Source organism: Podarcis bocagei, assembly GCF_964188305.1.
Source record: "Podarcis bocagei genome assembly, chromosome: 10".
In the NCBI taxonomy this organism is placed as follows: domain Eukaryota; kingdom Metazoa; phylum Chordata; class Lepidosauria; order Squamata; family Lacertidae; genus Podarcis; species Podarcis bocagei.
In genome coordinates this window covers 44386645-44407420 of record NC_138135.1, presented here as the reverse complement: position 1 = coordinate 44407420, position 20776 = coordinate 44386645, and the positions used below count along the sequence as shown (strand labels likewise).

General features: G+C 43.0%; 1 protein-coding gene and 1 long non-coding RNA gene across 4 annotated transcripts in view; one reads left to right on the top strand and one right to left on the bottom strand.

The window, feature by feature from the left end:
- PAWR (pro-apoptotic WT1 regulator) overlaps positions 1 to 18313 on the bottom strand; it is a 61403-nt gene extending 43090 nt beyond the window's left edge. Inside the window, exon 1 of the mRNA XM_081211276.1 lies at positions 17551 to 18313. Coding sequence (XP_081067402.1) covers positions 17551 to 18060 — 510 coding nt within the window. The 5' untranslated portion in view covers positions 18061 to 18313. The remainder of the gene's footprint in view (positions 1 to 17550) is intronic.
- LOC308596348 lies at positions 4171 to 15142 on the top strand. Of its 3 annotated transcripts, none has more exons than XR_014012475.1 (4): positions 4171 to 4921; positions 6531 to 6728; positions 8800 to 8929; positions 13658 to 15142. It is a non-coding gene; the product is annotated as an uncharacterized lncRNA (long non-coding RNA). The 3 variants fall into 3 exon arrangements; XR_014012476.1 differs by having other exon boundaries at positions 4171 to 5025; XR_014012477.1 differs by lacking the exon at positions 6531 to 6728 and having other exon boundaries at positions 4171 to 6274.
- Positions 18314 to 20776: the final 2463 nt, after the last annotated feature.

Genomic DNA, 20776 nt, shown 5'->3' with positions numbered 1-20776 from the left:
TTTGCCTGAACTTTGAGTCAACCAAGGATATGCCTCAACGATCGTGTTTTCAGTAAAACATAGGTCTGGAATATGGTCACAGTTAACACAAGAGTTTACAAGATACACCGTTTTACATCAACTACTGTGCACCCCTCACTTTTGTTTTGTCTCTTTTCTAGAACTTTATTACTGGTTTATTTCAGCATGACAGTTCACTGTTGCCTGCTTTGTTTCAAATGCATTCATTTGGGAAACCTTTTTAAGTAAAAGTGCAGATATAGCTGGATTTTTTTTAAAAACAACACACACAATTTCAGAGAATACAATGTCTCTCTGCATTATCTATTATTTTTAAAGCAGTTAGAGACCACTTCCCTGAAAGCAAATGTGTTAGGGTTGTAGATAGAGCCTGACAAAGAATGTGAAAGATCTGTAAAGTGTGTGTGTGTGTGTGTGTGTGTGTGTGTGTGTGAGAGAGAGAGAGAGAGAGAGAGAGAGAGAGAGAGAGAGAGAGAGAGTTGCATGGCAAGGCCCCGAGCCCACCCCATTTCTTGGATAATAAAACACACGGACACCAATATTTTGGTTTAATGGGATAATTAAGGCCACAACTTTATTGGTTACAGATGTGAGGAGTATTGGATTAGGCACTGGAACTGAACCAACTATATCTGACTCCTGCCTGCCATGCAGGTAGTCTCATAAGGGTCAACCACCAGTAGGGAGAGCCCTGTTGATGTACATCAGCTTCCTCAACCTTGGCCCTCCAGATGTTTTGGCCTACAACTCCCATGATCCCTAGCTGGCAGGACCAGTGGTTAGGGATGATGGGAATTGTAGTCTCAAAACATCTGGAGGGCCGAGGTTGAGGAAGCCTGATGTACATCAACTGCGAGTTCCCCCAGGGTCCCCAATGGGTCGTGGCACAGCCCTAGCCTATACCCAGGCTCCGGACAGGATCTACACCTCCAGATCCTTTTAACGGAATACCCTTAAAGAGGAGGGGCAGGTGAAGGCCACAACCTCCCCTCCAATAACCAGGTTTTACCGTCAAACCTTACAAAGTTGTGACAATTGCTATGAGGCAGGCGAAAACCACATGGCTTTTGCCAATTTCCTAAGTGGAAAAATTCCTACCTGGCCCCCTTTTGACGAAGGAGGAGGTAAGGAGAAGGAGGCCCCCGGCTGCACAGAAGTTTAAAAAGGGTGAGCCACCCCCCCCAGTCGACCAGATTGGTTGGTCGGGGGGGCGTGATGCGGCCGGGACTCCCAGTGACACGAGCGGCTTTCCCAACCCCCCCCCCATGTTCACGGGGAGAGCACAAGGCCTGCCTGCAACCCCGCCCCCCTGGGAAGAGGAGCAGCCTAAGTAAAATTGCGTAGAAATACAAGTATCAACACCTTTGTGCTTTTTGTATTGGTTTGTCATTAATATTCAGATTCACTGGTGGCAATTGTTAAAACCCTAAACCACTTAAATCACCTATGCCATCTGCACTGGTGTGAAGACAGCATACAGCTAAAATTAAATTAAATTTATAAAATAAAATTTCATGTTGTAAAATAATCTGCATGGTGCTGGTTAAAGAGCTAACAGGATTTCTCACTTTGAAGAGACTTGCCTCTTCAGGCTCATTCATTTGCCCTTCCTCCATTTGACGGTGGTGAGGCTGCAGATGTTTTCTTTTGCCTAAGGGTCCCAGATATGTATTTATTTATTACATTTATATCCCACTTTTCCTCCAAGGAGCTTAAGGTGGCATACATTTCATTCTCCGAACAACTCAGTGAGGTAGGTTGGGCTGAGAAACAGTCCTAGTCCAACAACATAACCATTACACTATACTGCCTAAGAGATCATGTTGAAAAATTACTGAAGCTTTTCCTGGCCCATTGCAGGCACCTTACCCTCGTAGGAAAAAGCAACAGTGTGGACCAGGCCTGTGCAGAGCTTGTCTGAGGCCTGGGGCGAAAGTCTTGTTAGAATATAGAAATTATAAACTCAAACAAAAAACCACCTGGTCCCTGGCTGGGGTCTCCAGCCAGGTTAGCCCTCTGAGGCCCAGCACAAGCGTACCCAGCTGTCCCTAACCTTGCCTGGTATGGACTCTCCGCAAATCGGAAGAAACATGATGCTTCCTTTACTGATCATAAAATCCCACTTATTGTGATTGGTCCTTTGGCCTGGTGCAAATGTAACACTTTGTGATCTCCTAAATGTGGAGGGGGGGGTGGATCCATGCATTTCCTCCACAGACATTGGTTTTGTGCAGGGACGCGGACTTATAAAAAATATTGGGGGGGAGGCCCGGGAAAGCTCATGAATAATAAATAAGCTCATGAATATGCAAATAAAGTGGCGCCGCCTCCTCGTGAGCGAATAGGGGAGAGCGTGCTGCGCCTATTAATCAGCTCCGGAGCGGAAATTGGGTGGAGCTTTTGCTCGGGAGGGAGGGCAGGAGGCATGCAGCCCGACCCTGTGCATTTTGGGCTGGGGGAGGGGCGGCGATGGCGCTCTGCTGGAGGGGCGCCGGAGATTATTGGGGGGGCGGAGCCCCCCCAAACGAATTTTTGAGGGGGCTCGGGCCCCCTCAAGCCCCATGGAGTCGGCGCCTATGGTTTTGTGTAAATAAGTTTAGCACCTAGGCAGCAGAAGCAAACTCCATTTTATTCCTGTAGTCATGATAGTGCTATGTTTGAGTTTAAAAAGTGAAACCTTTCATGCTCAGGGTGTTTTGGGATTATTATTTTTTTAAATGGGTTTAGTCTATTGTATTAGGAATGTGGAAGTATTTGCACAGCCTGAAATGGGGTGGGTGGGGAATGTTAATTTTGTGCTTCACAACAAAAGTAATGCATAGAACTGTTTAAAGCCACCCCTACCCCAAGGTAAGACCATTAATGCAAGATAGACAACATTCAGGTAACATCCCTCCAGCATTTGAAACTTGATAAAGGCATCCTGAACAGAATGCAGTTTTCCTGAAAAATGTGACAGTATGCTTTGACAAGGAAAGCTAAATTTAAACAAAACTAAATTCCACATGCAGCTTAACTGAGCATATTTGGGTCAAGTGTTTCTACAATTAACACAAGTCCTAGCTTGGGGTCAGTTTCTGTGACTGCTCATACTGTGGCCACTGAAGCTGGTACTACCATCTAGCCACTGGTGGGGTGCACAGAGAGGGCCATGTGCAGGCAGATAACACACAGTGTGAGTAGCAGATGCTGAGTTTCTGGCACACAAGAGGTTGGTCCTCAGCCTAGACATTTCAGCCTAGAAGCAGATAACTAAAGTTTAAAAAGAAGCACAGTGACAAAACTCAATCTGATTCCAATAAACTAAAAATATTCAAACAATTGCAACACAATTCCATGTAAAAAGGAACACTTGCCTGAGAACCATTTTGGTACGGCAGGTTATTTGAGCCAGAAGCTGAAACGAAAGCCAAATCTTTATCAGGTAAGAGAACCCTCTCTGCTCAAAACCTCTAACCTACATTTGCATTAGTGTAATGCCACGTCTCAGACAATGTTGCAACTACAGTAAAACTGATGAGAGGAAACTGATGCTTTCCAAGTTGTTCTTTTTTTAAAAAAAGGTCAGTAAGCATTTTTCCACATCAACAGCCACAAAGGGGGGAGAAAGGGGCTGTTATCAGAAGCTTACAAGATTGTATGAATAATTTTAATGATTGAGGTAAACGGAAAGGGACCCCTGACTGTTAGGTCTAGTCGCGGATGACTCTGGGGTTGTGGCACTCATCTTGCTCTATTGGCTGAGGGAGTCGGCGTACAGCTTCCAGGTCATGTGGCCAGCATGACTAAGCCGCTTCTGGCTAACCAGAGCAGCACACGGAAACACCGTTTACCTTGCCGCCGGAGCGGTACCTATTTATCTACTTGCACTTTGACGTGCTTTCAAACTGCTAGGTTGGCAGGAAATTTTAATGATTACTCTGTTATTTAACAATAACTTTTGTGTGATACCTACACAGCCTCTTTCTCCAGGATTCTTGGCAGGCAGATGGGGCTCCCTCGAGGAGGTGTAAGAAGCTAAGGGAGATTCAAGAAGTTCACAGTTATACTTCTGCCATTCCATTTTGATAAGGTGGAATGCCCATCATCACAATGAACTTGGATTCTATTTTATACTGGACATCAGCAGAACATCTCATAGGTATTTCAGAATGGCCTTTTCTTTTTTAAAAAGGGGTTTAAGTTGTTAACTTTAACCCCAAGATGTTAACTTATTTCATTGTCCTAACCTGGATGTCAGTAACAGCCCATCCAGATTATAGAAACCCACCATGAGGAAAGAACAAAGAATGAATTACCCAAGAGGCCTGTAAGGAAACGAAACGTTCTGGTAAGACCAGTCTGGTTGATGGCCCAATGCAAGAAGAAGAAGAAGAAGAAGAAGAAGAAGAAGAAGAAGAAGAAGAAGAAGAAGAAGAAGAAACAACAACAACAAACCAGAATCACTAGCCTGAAATGTGTTGTGCAAGTGTAAGTGTAAGAATTGTTGGGTAAAACACAAGTCACAGAGGTCAGTCATGTGTTACAAGATAGTTTCATGCATTTCAGCAGATTTACATTCTTCCCGTCAGGAACTACTGCATTCTATTGCACTCGGCATGCATGCACCCTACTTCTTGGTTTTAACAGATTATAATTGACCTTAAAACCCCGGTTTGGGAAATCCCTTACAGATGACCACAGTGCCTGGAGTCAGACAAGTTGTGTATCCACAGCAGTGGCCAGAGGAGGAATGGCCGCTGGGAGGAGAGCAGAGAGAAGAAACCCCATGCTGCATCTGCAGCAACACAACAGGACTTCTTCATCCTCCCACAGCTGCGCTAAAGCATGTCTCTCCCATATCGGTATCCTCAGCCACAGCTGGCGCTGTAACTTCAGCTGCTTGACTTCAACCCCAAAGGTGCACTCCTTGTCTCCCGAGACAGAGAGATGCCAACAACAACAAAAATAATCAGGGCACCGACTCCTGATCACTTCTTCCCTAGAATGAAAGCTTTAAAGACAGTATGCTAATGCTTCTCCTCCTGTCATATCAATGAACTTCTTTCAGTCCCCCAATGGGCAGAAAACTCCCATCTACATGTTCCCACATTAGTTTACTTCTTGCAGGGGGCCAAATGACAGACACACCCAAACCTTACAATATGTTCATCACCAGCAAAAATTGTCTTAAAACAAGATATCCTCAGACTTCTAAGTATAATTTTTATCTGGTGCAGAACCAGCTTTAAAACTGAGATTTCTTGAAAGATTTTTCATATTGATGGAATAAAAATACATTTTGTAAGAAATGGAATTAATGGTAACATGCTAAGAAATAGTCACACCCTGAATGATTTAAGCACAAATATGTAAAGGATCATCTCCTTCCTTACAGACCCTCATAGGTGTTAGGATCAGCAGAGGGAACCCCCTTGGTAGTTCCACCACTCTTATAAATATAGGGGCTCCCCTGGGAGAGGGCATTCTATGCAGTAGCCCCAAAGAAGTGCTCTAGCACCTTCATTATGTAGCTTTTGACAGATGCTGAAGATGCACCTCTTTACCCTGGACTTTGACATTTGAGATAAATCATCTTGAATGTAATGTTTTTCAAATTTTTGCAATGATGTATTTTTAAACTGTTATAGCCCAACCTGGGACCGCATGGTGAAGGGTGGGTAAAAAATTAGATGCTGCTGCTGCTGCTATCATTCATGCAGTGCAATTCACTTAAATATTGTGGCCTGGGTCAGGGAGTGTGGCCTGGAACAGGTTCTGAGGGGCAAATAAAAAGACCCAGAGGGTCATATTTGGTTCTCTGTTCCCCTCCCTGCTTCAGTAGCTAGAAATCCCATATAGTGCATAGTGTCCCCAGACTTGCCTCTTCCAACCTGAAATAAATGAAGCATATGATGCCTGCTCTACTTTTCACTTAAATATTTTCTGTTTAATACAATGCTGTTTGTTCAATTAAGTCTTCAATGCAGGAAAGAGGAGACAGTCCTCCACAAAGTTGAACATAAAGGCCCCAAAAATGTCATTACACTCCGCCTGTGTAAAAAGCCATCATACAAAGTAACTTGGCCTTAACATTCTTTATAAGTGACTGCAGGGAGAACATGCTTTTGTTTAAATAAACAGCCCCTACTGTAATAATAACTTCTAAGTACCCTTTAAAGCACTTTTTTTGTTTCATCCTTGAAAGAAAAACATATCTAAAGGGAAGTGCCACTTCACTGCTACACTCTGACTTTCAAGTTTACTTTAAAATGTAAGTTTTAGTACATTGCTATTTAAATAAGCAGCATTTAGATGAAAAGCAACAGTCAACTTTGGTGATAAGCTCTTTGGCTTGAGTAGAAATACTCAATTTCCCTTCCAACCCCTCTTATGTTTCCTTCTTTTCTCTTTTTAAGGCCTTTTGCTTTAGAAGGAACATCCATTGCTTCATTATGAGGAGAGGTAAAGGAGCCCATAACATTATTTTTATATCTTTTATTTATTTTGTTTTGTTTTATCTGAGATAGGAAGGCAAGAACCAGAAGCTTGTAACCAAATAAAGCAAGGAGTAGACATCTCTGCAACACAACAACAGGGTATTTTACAGTATTTTACAATATGATCCTATGACGGAGCCAGAGTTATTGGTCAGCATGTTGGACTCGGAATGTTGGTCTTCTCGAAGACCAGAATTTCAATCCCTATTCTGCTATGAAGCACATTAGGTAATCTTGAACCAGAATGACTTTCAGCCTATTCTACCTTGCAGAGTTCTTGTAAGGATAATACAGGAAGTGGGAGAGCAATTTGTGTTAGAAATTGAGATATGAAAGCTAGGAGCTAAATAGCACCTTAAACCTAGGTTATGGATGCAACAACAGAATGTCTAGGCACACTTGTTAAATAACAAGAATACAGTGGAAACTCGGGTTGCGAAAGTGATCTGTGTGGGAGGCATATTCAAACCCGCAGCGTTCGCAACCCGCAGCACTGCGTCTGCACACACGTGAGTCGCGATTCGGTGCTTCTGTGCAAAGTGCGATTTAGTGTTTCTGTACATGTGTGAGCACTGAAACCCGGAAGTAACCCGTTCCAGTACTTCTGGGTACTTGCGCGGTGCGCAACCCGAAAACATGTAACCGGAAGTGTCTGTAACCCGAGGTACCACTGTACAAAGCTAAAAATGAATGAACTGCAGCTAAAGTCTTCTGTTCATTTTTAACGTGGTCTACTCCTTTCCCTATGTGACACGGGTGGCGCTGTGGTCTAAATCACAGAGCCTGGGGCCTGCCAATCAGAAGGTCGGCGGTTCGAATCCCCGCAACGGGGTGAGCTCCCATTGTTCAGTCCCTGCTCCTGCCCACCTAGCAGTTCGAAAGCTCGTCAAAGTGCAAGTAGATAAATAGGTACCACTCCAGTGGGAAGGTAAACGGAGTTTCCGTGCGTTGCTCTGGTTCGCCAGAAGCAGCTTAGTCACACTGGGCACATGACCTGGAAGCTGTTTGCGGACAAACACCAGCTCCCTCGGCCTACAGAGCGAGATGAACGCGCAACCCCAGAGTCGTCCACAACTGGACCTAACGGTCAGGGGGTACCTTTACCTTTACCTACTCCTTTCCCTGCCCCTAATATTCTTAAGAGAGTCTCTTCTACAGTCTTCAGAGAGTAGCTGGAAGTGGGGAGGCAGAAAAAGGTCCTCCTTTTCTTCCACTACGCAGTTTTAATCTGAAATTTTAGGCGCAGTTAAAAAATACCCCAGAGCTCAGAAACAGCTTGTGCTAATTAAATTTCCTGTTGCAAAATGTGCCTAGAACAATGGGAGTTTCAAACACTGAGAGCCATGTACATTACCTTGAACTTCTTGGAAGAAAGGTTGAAAATTACAGTAATAAATACATGTTTACTCAAAAACAAGTCCTGCCAATTCTAATGGGATTTATTCCTTAATAAGTGTACATGGTATTGCAAGATATAATCTATACTTGGTAGATGGAATTTCTCATGTGGTAATACTTTGCTGCAATTATTTTCACTTCACTGTTTCGCTACACCCAAGTAGATTCCAAAGTTGTTCTACTTTTCTATCAACTTTTAATAAATTGTTTTTTCACCCCACTTTCCCATCCATGTGGGCCTTAAAAGGTGCTGACAATAACTTGGTCATTAAAAGGTTGGTGCTACTTAAATTACAGGCAGATGATAACACAAAAAATAAAAGGCAGGTGTGTTCCCAATATCCATATTAGGTCAATAACTTTATTAGGATCACTAGAATATCACAGAGCAACACACAGAGCAACACACTCAAAAGATGGAGGCCCTAGATTTAGAATTCAGAAGGAGGCATATCAGTCACAGCTAACCATGATTTTCTGGCATCTCAGTCCTACAAACACATTGAAAGGCCAAGTTTTAATAAAAATTATTTACAAAGCAAGTTGGCTTAGGACTAAGGACCATACCCAGGGTTATTTGCAATTAAACTGATTTCCATTTAGAAAGCTTAATAGGCTATTTGTGGCCAGATCCACCATTAATATGTTGCTGTAAGATAGTGATCTGATTTGCAGCACAATTTCCAACATCAAACTAACCTAATAATAATAATGTTAAGCTAGTTATTTGTGCCAGGAGTAGTCTTTGTTATGCAAAGAACTCTCTATTATTTGTCTTCTCTTCAAGATCTAGTAAATTAACGTTACAGCTCAAGTGTCACTGGATTTTCAATATTCTTTAAGTATGGTCATCTCTGGATAAACGCTTAGCTCATTTTATTTACTTTTTTCTTACCCTGAGGCTGAGTCATAGAGAAAGGGGTGCCATGAATGCTAAATAGCTATTTGCACTTGCTACAGAAGCTGGACTGCATAGAAAACAGCTTTTGAATGGAGTTTGAATACTACCTAACTCCTCTTATAGTTACTTGGTAAGTAAAGAAGCACTTTTACTGATGCTTATCCAATTTTGTATCACCATCACTGCTTCTCAGTTGGCTTCCAGACCCAATTCAAAATAAAGACCAAAATGGTCTAGAGACAGAATATGTTAAGTACCACTTCTTCACACATGATCATATTCACTCAGCAGAGAGCTTTGGATGACCTGCTCTGTAGTCTCTGACCAGTGGATCTACAGTGGATGCCTACAAGAAACTTTCAAGAGTATAAATTCTGTTTTAAGGTTATATTGTGGTTTTTTTTTAAGCTTTCTTAGGCATGTTGACTAGTTTAATAGCTGGGGCTCTGCTCTCTATTCTGAGAATCATTCAGTATTCAGAGATAAAATCCTAGCAAAAGTTATTATTTCTTGTTTTCCTTATTGCAAAGCTGCATTTTGCAAAAGGCAAGATGGTGTGCTATAGAAAGTTCCACGGATTAGCCATTTTAATGCAATTTTAAGTATACATGTTCATAGGGTTAAAGTGTAAAGTTCCAAGTCTTGGAGACCGACCATTGCTGCTTTATCAAAATAGTTGCCAGAAAAAAAGAAAAAAGGAAGGATTTCACTTTAAGCAGTTCTATAATCTCTTTGAAAGAAACTAATAATTTAGGATTATTGTTGCAGTCACACCTGAGGGAGTGGTATAAGCAGCTCAAAAGCTAAATTGGCCTATTTGCAAGCAGCCATTAACCTAGTTATTTTAAAATGAGACAGTTTTGTAGTTCATCCAGTTTCAGCATAAGATCCCACAATCATGCAAAAGTATTAGGGGAATTCCTCCAGGAATTATTGCCACAAGTTTATAAGCTATACAAGAGTTACACTACAATCCCTTATCCAGCTCCCTAAAAGTAAGTGCCAATGAACACAATAAGGACTTACTTCTGAAAAAATATGCATGGGATTGCACTACTAGTCAAGCAACAGCACTAATGAAGAAGAAAGGAGGGTGGAACCCGAACAATGTAGAAAACAAATAATGCACAAAAGGGTGTCAAAACTGGGTGCAATATCAATAATGTTATATAACATATGAATAAACCAGCTTCCACTGTACAGAAATTTTATATCCCCTTAATATATAAAGTGGTTGGTAGTTTAGTGGTGATCCCCTTTTCTTCTCATTTTTTATTTCATGGGAGTTAAGGCACCTATGTATGGCTGAATTTATTTAGTTGTGCAGTTTGAAGTTGGTCTCTCAAGTTTAAATAGGTTTCTAATTAATAATTTTACTTCTATGTGAGTTTTTATAACATGTTAGGACCCACTTTTAACTCAAATTTGCTTCTGGGGACCATTTCTTAATCCTTTACCGTATATTTGCCTGGTGGTAGTACTCCAGTTGTGACCCACCTTGGATCAATTACAATGGAAATCATATACTACTTTGTACAAATACACTGGACAACCTGGGTCGGTCAACAGGCATGATATCTAAATGGAACTTCCATGTACCACATAAATGTACCTCTGTGTGCTGGGGACAAAAGATAGGAAAGCTATTGCCTTTTTACCTCACTTGTTGGAAATAGCTGATTACGTTCATCAGTTACAAGGAAGATGGCAGGTTGAACCAGGAGTTATAGGTGTAAAGAAGAAATCATGGTTGTTCCCACATTTTTGAAAGTATTAATCTAGTAATTGGTTTTGCCTCCAACACTAATTGAAACACATAGATTAAGAGGCAATGCACTATCTGGATAATTTGTTTATTATTTGCTGAATCACTTTATGCTGTGGTGCCTCGCAAGACGAAATTAATTTGTTCCGCGAGTTTTTTCGTCTAGCGAATTTTTCGTCTTGCGAAGCACGGTGTCGGAAATGTTTTGGAAAAGCTTCAAAAATCACCAAAAACCTCAAAAAAGGCTACCACACCGTGTTCTATGAGTTGCTCCTCAAAGTCAAGTCGCAACTGTATTAACGGTGTTAAGAAAAAGGAAACAAACTTGCAAAAAACGCAAGACGTTTTCGTCTTGCGAAGCAAGCCCATAGGGAAATTCATCTTGCGAAGCAGCTCAAAAACCGTAAAACCCTTTCGTCTAGCGAGTTTTTCGTCTTGCGAGGCATTCATCTTGCGGGGCACCACTGTATTAGAAATATCACAGCAATGTACGAAAAAGAAAAATAAGCTCCTTAAAAATAACTAGCAATAAAAACAAATAACTTTTGAAATGGAAATTTTTCTACTCAACATCACTGGGATACAGGAATTGTTCGTGTGGCTTCCAACACACTTACTTCAGCATTTAGTTCAGTTTTAAAATGTATTTGAGCTAATTTAACATATAATAATTAAGAAACCACAATTATAGACACACCTATTGATAAAAATAAGCTAAGCAACCAAGGAACCCTTGTACTTCCTTATTCCATTCCTCTACTTGTTGAGTCATCGTGTTGTCCCATGTCTAAAATTAGGATACACCACTTCCAAAATGCTGTAATCTGACTTGCAATCTAATACAACGTATACAACATTATGTGTTTAGAAATGGCATCCCAAAGGCAATTACAATTTCTAATCTTTTAATGGCAGATTAACAGATTAGTCTGGGGTTGCAATACTATAAAATTTTACCTTGCAAAAAACTAAGCTGAACCATGTTTGACAGTGAAACATACTGCCTCACAAGAATGTAGGGCCTAATTTGTTAGAGGTTTTAAAGCAAAGGTGGCTCCCATCCTTTTAGGGGTGCTGTAGTATATTTCCCACATTGGCAGGTGGTTTGATGGTTCCCTTTCAGCTTTGTAGTTGCAGCCAACTACTCAGAGCAGAAACACTAAAAATCAATTGACTAATTTAAGACTAGTGAGTTCAGTGGCTCTGCTCCAAGTATGACTTAAATAAGATACCTCTATCATACCACTTCTGATTAAACACTGAAATAAATCTGAATCTAAGTAAAAAGGTGTAGGATGGTACGGTAAGCCTAGGCTTTGATTTGAATTTTTGAAAAGCTGGACTGAACACTACTCATTGCAAGCTTAGTTCAGTTCTGCAGTGAATACAGGAAATTTTGAATTCATAAGAATACTTAATATTGCTCATGAAAATAGGTATGGCCACAAACCAGAATTCATTACCATGATAGATACAAGCAGGGGAATATTGTGGGGAAAGGGTTATATGGATTGGGGTTACAAACGTAATGTAGAATTATGAGCAACACAAGATGCATGTGCTTGTGTACCACAGATCTTAAAATCTACCACAAAGTATACTTGGCATCTGACACCAAATTTTGGATACAAGTTCCAACACGATCTACCAAGCCATACTTGTTCTAACTTTGTTGTGAATACTCAAGCAGTAATCTTATAATGTTTAATCGCAAGATTCATTTTCAAATAAACAGTAGCAAGCTTGGGAGGGTTGGACATGAATCCTTGCTCAGTTGTTAAATTCAATGGCGAACTAGCTTCAGGTTAAGTCACTAGCTACATTTGTAGATCATGCTAAACCATGGTTTAACATGATGCACATAAACCACAATCCAAGGATTGGATAAAACAGCAAGCTGACTTGAAAAGGAACTGAAAGTAAATGCTTCCGAAATAAATTCAGGCTGAGACTTGCTCAGGCTAATTTCAATCCACGTTATGTCATGTGAAACCATACCACAGTTTGCCATGATGTAGCAACTGTCTTGCCATTTACCTTTATTACGGAGACCTGATCTCAGTTGCTGATCTCAGTTCTTTGGGGAAAGTGTGGAATACAATTCCAACTATGTAGATAGATCACTTGCGGGGAACCTTTGGCCCTCCAGATGTTGCTGAATTACAACTCCCAGAAGCCCAGTAAGCATGGCCAAAGGTTTGAGATGATGGCTGCTGTAGTTTAGAAGTATCTGGAGGACCTGTTTCTGCATACCTGATGTATACTGATGAACTCAGTTGATACAGGTTTGTAATTTATACTAATTCCAAATTGAAACAGAGCATGTATTGGGCCTTAATATGAAATATAGTATATTATATAGTATCTTAAGAGGATGGCATCAACAGACAAAATAACAACTTGCTACTGTTCTTTCATCTACACATGAAATAGTTCAGCCTGCTCATCAGCCCTTATCTATTAAGAACGTTGAGCCAACATCATTCACTTTGTCCATCATTCAGACCACAAATCCTCAAATCCCCGCCTAGTCTTCTAACAAACTTCTACATCCATGACAAATTCCAGATCTTTAAGTTCAAGTACCTCCTCAGTCTACCCGCCCCAATATATTTTATGTAGAACTTTTTATTTTGACCTCATCATAGCCTGCTCTCTTTAAAGGTCTATTTCACACTTTTGCTCCCCAATGTGCAACTCCTGGAATAGCGACATGGTGCCACCTCTTTCCTCCCTCCTTTTAAAAACCTTCCTCCAAGTCTACCGTCTGTGTGAGAAACCCTTAACTGCCCTGGCCTTCATGGTCTCCATCACCAAAGAAAAGTGTAATGGGTTTATTTCAGCCTCTTCATGTGCTACTCTTATTTCTCCCTGGTTATAATAATTCCTATTTATATACCAAATTCACCATAACAGCCCTAGGGCTGAATTTGGCCCTTCAGAGTCCAGACATCTCTATATGGCCCACAATACTTTAAACTACAAAAGCTTCAGAGAAACTTTTAAAACTGCTAGGGGGGAAAATCATTATTGAAGACAGAATTACATTAATGGTGAGATAGTGAACACAACTGATTTCTTCTTTACAAACAGCACTAAGATATGCTGAAAAGGGAAGAACAGTTCTACTGAAAGCCTGGAAAAACCTGTTCAGTGAAGGTAAGACAAAGTTTTGCCAGTATCACTGAGTTCAACTGAATGATGTTTTGGAGGTAAGGAGTGGGGGGCAGACAGATACAGAACAGCTGTGTTCTAGTTGCTATGCTGGTGCCTTTGTAACAGAGGAAGCATAAATATAAAGCCCCAGCTGATGTTCCATAGAGTGCATATAAAAGAGAGAAAGACTGAGATCAGGGGAGCTTGTAAGTTACTTAGCATATTTTAAAGAGAAAGCACAAATAATTTTCCTCAGCCTCCCTGTGTCTTCTAAATGCCTAAAGATTCAAAGTAGAATCACAAAAATATCAGGCCTTAAAAAGTCAGAACATCTGAATATTCTGATTTTGAATCTCTGGGCTGCAGCAGATATCAGAAGAAATTATCCTGACCTAAAAATGACTACTGAAGATGCCAGATGGTAGTCCTTCATAGGGCAGGACACCTGCATCTAGGTGGCTGTTGCCTCTCACAGCTTCTGGATCCTGGTGGCGGATGCAAGAAGAAATGAGGCAATAAATGTGTTCGTGTTCCTCTGAGTCTTCAGATGTTCTGACTTTTTAAAGCCTAATATTTTTGTTCCAGTAGCATCTGAAGAGGTCCTTAGGAATGGGGCAGTAATGCACACAACTTTGCCCACCACCATACCCCAATAATGTTTTTCCATGTTGTTGTATTTTAAATGTCTTGCAAGCTGCCTTATACTGTAAGAAAAACATCTTACACCAAATATATCAATATGTCAATTTTCACTTACAGAGGATTTATTTTCTTTTGCACTATGTTTTTATACTTCACCTAAAAGTGTTTTTAGAAGCACATTTCAAGAGAAGAAAAACTCTATTGAAACAGTGCATATTCACTGAGGGTTTACACAAGCATTGTTTGCACAGTTACTTTTAAGTAGCAAGTTTCTACACCTGCTTCCTTCCCAGCAAGCTAAGTTTGTTCCCATGAGTTTTTCCTTTCCCTTCAAGTGGCAAGCATACTGCTGCATCAGGCAATTCAAATCTGTTACCTGTGGATTTAATCAAGATTACAGTTAACACATTGTGTGTTGATCAGTTTACGAATGCCAGGATGTTTGTGTTAGCACCAATGGTACGTAATTAATAATCGCTACAGCTATTTTGCTTTCCAGTGGTCATCACTGTTTGTTCTTTTCCCCATTTCTTTTGCATAAAGTCCATGACTCACTCCAGTTTAAAGAATCAGGTCAGTTAATGTGGAGAAGTGTTGTCTGTCAGAGAAGACTATACCAGAATAGCAGCTTCTTGTGTTCCTCACTTGAGCAAGATCCTGACATTACAGCATGGTAGCTGCAAAATAATGATGAAGTAAAAGGAAGAAAAAAAGTGATTTCTGGTTATGAAAGGTGTGTCTGCAGTTTACAAACCCAAGAAAATAAAATGGTTAAGGTAGCTACATTTATTGTTTCCTTTGGGGATCTTGAGAAGAAACTTGTGAAGACATGTACTAGATTTTCCCCTAAAGATTCTTCCTCTTAGCTTGAAAACACTGAAGATATTATTATCATGCTTTTGCATTCCTTTAAGAGCATTTTTAAATTAATGCCAGATTTTTATACTAGTAGAAACCCACAGAAGACAGCTACATTGGCTAACAAAAATATATTTTTCTCCTTTCTTCAAACCACTGCATTTTTTCCAGTCAAAGAAATTGCTTTGGATTCAGAACTACATTATGTTTGCACCTGAACAGATACCTCAATTTCCTTTCTTTGCTGTTTTGGCTCTGATAAGACTTTTTAAAAAATTGTTATAGGAAGTGTCTCTAACACACAAGGGGGAACTGTAAAAGGGTGAAAAAATTCAGTGTGCATGAATCTTTATGTCCTGCTTTGAAAGTGTTGCTTGATAACTGTTTCAATATCAAAGGATTTTTTAAAAAAATCCATACTACACGTCTTAATTAGCTTTCCAATGGCAAAATGTCTATGTTATCAACTCTTCTTTTGTGTGTGTTAATGTACTGTTACTGTTAATGTAACTATCACCATCTGTGCATTTCCTTTCCTTCTGACAGTATGTTTGCTATCTCTTTCCCCCCAAAAGAAAATGGGATTATATTCCTGCAATTCAGAAGCACTTCACAGACAGGGAGAAGTATATTCCGTAACGAGAGTGTTAGTCTTTAAGGTCCCACAAGAACCCTGCCTGTTTTTATTTGAGTGTAAATAAATTGTAGAGTTATACTATTTTCACCAATGCTCTCTTAGACCTCTCTTGTTGCAGGCAAACCATACAGAAAAAAGGAAACCCATATGTGTTGCAGACCACAATTACATTCATGCTTTGTAACTGTGAAGGAAAGGCCTGCAGCATCTGCTTTGCATACAGAAGGTCCCAGGTTCAATCCTCAGCACCTCTGGGTAGGTCTGGGAAAGATTCCCTGATGGAACCCCTGGATAAATGGCTACCTGTCAGTGTAGCTAAAACTGAACCAGGATGGACTGTTGTTCAGACTTGGTACCAAGGCAGCTTCCTATGTTCCTAAGCTTACCCAAAGTAAGCCCTTCATTTCTCTGGAACTTACCCCTGCATGTCAGGATAGAAAAATCAGTTTCTGTCAGGAGCTACAGTCGCTTTACTTACCAATACCAAAATACGCAGCAGAGTGGGTACCACATCTTACTATTTAAAACCCTTATAAGCATATTATTCCAGTAGATTAGTGGTGGGGAACTTGTGGCTTTCAATATACTGTTAAGACTCCAGCTCCCATCAGCCCCAGTCAGCATGACCAATGATCTGAGGTTTAGTCCCACAGCATCTGAAGGGCGACAACCCCCAACCATATATACGCGTGTATATACACACGTATATACAGTATGTATATCTGATTATCGTCTTCCGAGGCAACTACTTTATTCCAAACTTAAAAATAGAAAGCGTAATGCTGGTCATCAACAAAAGAGGTTTAAAGACTGTCTCAAGGCAAATTTTTAAAAATGTAGTATAAACACCAACAATTGGGAAACACTTGCCTGTGAGTGCTCCAATTGGAGATCAGCCTTTACCAAAGGTGTTATGGGCTTTGAAGACACTCGAAGGACACAAGCGAGAAACGTGCTAAGAGGAAGGCACGCTTGGCAAATCCACACCGTGATCAACTCCTGCTCGAAAACCAATGTCCCCACTGTGGAAGAACGTGTGGATCCAGAATTGGCCTCCACAGTCACTTACGGACTCACTGTTAAAACCATGTTTATGGAAGGCAATCTTACTTGGCTATGAGTGATCACCAAAAAAGAATATATGTATATACACAAACATATACATATGTATATTTTTTTACCCTTTTATATATAGACATACACACACAAATGTCATAAGAATTCATCCGTGGTCATGACCTCCGTTCACATCAAAATGATGGTTTAGCCATTTTCTCTCTCTCAAGGGTAAAACCACACAGAAACCACCTGAAGGGCTGCTGCTGCTCCTACACATTTAAATCCACCCAGATCCAATTTGCATAGCTTAGGCTGCCATCTCTTGTCTGACTCTTCCGGAACAGGGCACTTTACGGGTTTTGCAACCTGAAGTAGTCCCATCCCCCCCCCCCGGGAGCAGCAGCAGCAGCCTGTAGGTAAACAGCCTCCTCCCTTCTGACTTGTCGAACCAACCCTGGCGAGCTCCTCGGAGGGAGCGGGGAGGAGGAGCCACCGTCGCCCAGGAAGCCGCCGGGCTCTTCATCAGGTGCAGCAGCAGCACCGGGAGCCGTTGGGCTGTCCGTTGGGCTGCGTTTCAAAAGAGCCAGTCACGCGCGCGGTCCCGTCTCCCCCCCCCCCCCCGGCGCCCTCTCACCTCAGCGGTGGGGATGTTCACCACACCTGTCGAGCGCCTCTTCTCCCTCAGCTTCCTCTTCTCGATCTGCCCTTTCCCTTTCCGGGCGCTGGGGCCGGACGAGCCCTTGCCCTTGGCCGCCACTTTCTCCTCCTCAGGGGAGCCCGGCGCCACGACGCCTTTGGGCCCCGGCGGCGGCGGCTCCGCCACTCCTGCTCGGGCTCCGGCCGCCGGGGTGCTCGGCGGGGGCTCCTTGGGCGCGCTCCTGCCCACAGGGACGCAGTTCGTGCCGGCGCCGCTGCCGTTGTTGTTGACTTCGGCGGTGGTGGCGGCGTTAGCAGTAGCAGTAGTTGTAGTAGTAGTAGTAGTGTTGGCGGCGGCGGCGGCCCCGGGAGCTTTGCAGTCCCCTGAGGCCGCGGCCGTTGTTGTCGGCGCCTGCTTCGCCCGCATCTTCTCCCGCTTGGCTTTCCACTCTTCCAGGAAGTCTGTGGTGGTGGTGACGCCGCTGGCCCGGTAGCCCCCGGTGGCCATATTCCCAGCGCGGGGTGGGGGGGGGGTGAGAGAAAGTTGCGGGAAACTTCGCGCCCCTTTTAACTTCGCTCCCGGGCGCGGACAAGCTTCCAGAAGCCGGTGGGCTGGCGGCTGACGAGAGGAGGCGCCGGCGGGGGGTGAGCAGGACACACCGCGCGCGCCCAAACACACACACTCGCAGCTGCGGGAGACAAAAGCGGGAGCGAGTGAGGCGGCATCCTCAGCTGCACTCTGCAGACCCTTTTTAGCGAGGGCCCCTCCCGTTAAACACCCAGCCGCCACCGCCACCCCGCCTGGAGTTTACTGTACTTTCTGCTATTCTCTCCCTCCCTCCCCCCCCCCCCGTTTATCCGCCACTCGGGAATCTTATCAGCTTCTAACGTTCCATCCAGCTTCCTGGACAGATGCATCCAGGGATTCCTATGGTTAACACACACACACACCCGCTTGCCCCATAAGTTTGCCGATATTTTCAGATATCACTCTCTCACCCCCTGTTTACTGGGTGCAGAGTTGCCGGAGTTAGCAGATCTACTGCTTTCCCATCCCGATTGCAAAAGTACAAAAAAACCCAGGCAAAATATATATCTAGTTTCCTTCCCCCACCTCCCCGGCGCGCGCAAGTCTCTTGCCTTTTAATGAGCAGCAAGTTCTCCTTATCTCTTTTCTCCCCGGACCCCACCGCTCAAGTCTGCACGGCTCGTCCGCCTGCTTTGGCTTCAACTCCGAGCAGAGTTTCTATACTGACCCGCGAGGAGTTCAATCAGGTGGTTGATGCTTCTTTCCAGGAAGGAGCCGGCGGCGGAGCCGGAGATCGCCGCTTCTCCCAGGTGAGTGGTGCGGTTGGTGCACTGAACTCTCGAGCGAGTCCCGGAAGGCTCGGCGGCGGCGCTGCCGAAGCTCCCCGTCTTTCTCCCACAGGGCGGAGGGTGGCCGGCCGAAAGGAGCCGAAGCGCAAGCGGAAACTGCCGAGGTGGCCCTGACAATGGGTGAAGGGGCGTGGAGGATCCTCCCTCGCCCTTGGTGCCTGTGTGAAGGAGCTCATCCGAGTTCCCCGCTGTAACCTGATCGCGACTCCTGCTCCTGCTCGCCGCGCCGGCGTTGCCTCCCTCGCCCAGGTGACAGGAAGCTCGCCAATACCTGATTCCCTGTAGGAGAACCTACCGGTAATTCCTTTCTCCCGAAGTAAGCACAGACAAAAAGGCCATGCCAGTGGGAATCTACATCAGGCTTGCAAAAACATGGCTCTCGCCAGCAGAGCGGTTGATGCACCACTGTGGCTGCCAGGTTGAAATAATAATATGTTATGCAGGTGCACTGTGTCTTCTAAGGAACTGACAGGGTCTGCCTCATCCTACTGCTCCAATTCTAACTTTTATTAAGCTAATCTGCAGCAGTGTGGCAGATGACACACTCAAAAAGCCTGGCCTTTTAATACCTGTGAAATAAATAATGCATTAAAATTGGCAGAAGTTTGCTGGGACTACGGCTGTATTAAACACACAAGTTAAATGCTACCTAACTTCCAATCAGTCACAGTTGGGATAGCTCAGTGGAGCATGAGCCTCTTAATCTCAGGGTCATGGGTTTGAGCCCCACATTGGGTAAATTATTACTGTATTTCCTCACGGTCCCTTCCAACTCTGTGGTACCTGACTCGAAATCAGTATTTGACACAAGTACTTATATTAGGGGTGGGATGTCAGAGTTTTGCATATCCTTTATGTGCACTAATAGCAATGATTTCACTGTGGCGCCTTATGTAGCCAAATGCTGCCAGCCATGCACAAAAGGGAGGTAACAGCAGGCTTAGGAGAATTTCTGTACTTTTGCAGAAGCACAAAAAAGTTTCAGGAACGACGACTCTGGGTGTGGCATGGGGAAAGAACCCACTGAATAATGAACAGCCACAAAACGCTGGCTGACTTTTGGAAGGAAGGGAAGAGAACTGTATATCCTGGATGAGAGCATGACTTAACAGGCAGACTCGACACAGCATGCCCCACTTGTACATCTTAATTGATAATAGAGATAGGTTGAGTAGAGCCAGGTGGCAGAATTTTTTGGTGTGGCAATTACTGTTCTGAACTAGGACTGGGAAATCCAGGTTTAAATTCTTACTCAGCCACAGAGCTTGTTGGGTGATTTGGGACCAGTTGCATCTCTCAGCCTAACCTACTGCACAGGGGTTGCGAGAATGAAAGGGGCAAGGAGAACAATGTGCCCCATCTTGAGCTCATTGGAGGAAAGATGGGATCATGGGTGTAACCAGGACTTTGGGGGGGGGACAGAACCGAGGTGATTGGTCAGCTAGTTAAGTATTTCTATTGTTTTACTTGATCGGGGGGGGGGGGCAGGTGCCCCCCTTGGCTATGCCCATGGATGGGATATAAAAGTAATGGACTCTGCAGAATTGACTTCCTCAGCACTGAGAAGCAGCATCTGAATATCAGAAAGTAAAGCTGTAGTAGATTCATCAGTGAGCAAATATTATTTGGTTTGAGCTTGTAAGTTATGAGCATACTTGGTGAACAGTAGCTTTTGCTGAAAAAGTTGTGTGCTCTCCTACACTTCCTCCACTATTGCAAACATATGTTTATGTTAAGGAATTGTGTGGAAACTTGAAGAGATTAAAGCAGTTTGTTGGTTAATAGGCAGATGATTAATCAACAATACAATTGTTAATGTAAAATAAGCTGACAGAGCTAAGTGACAA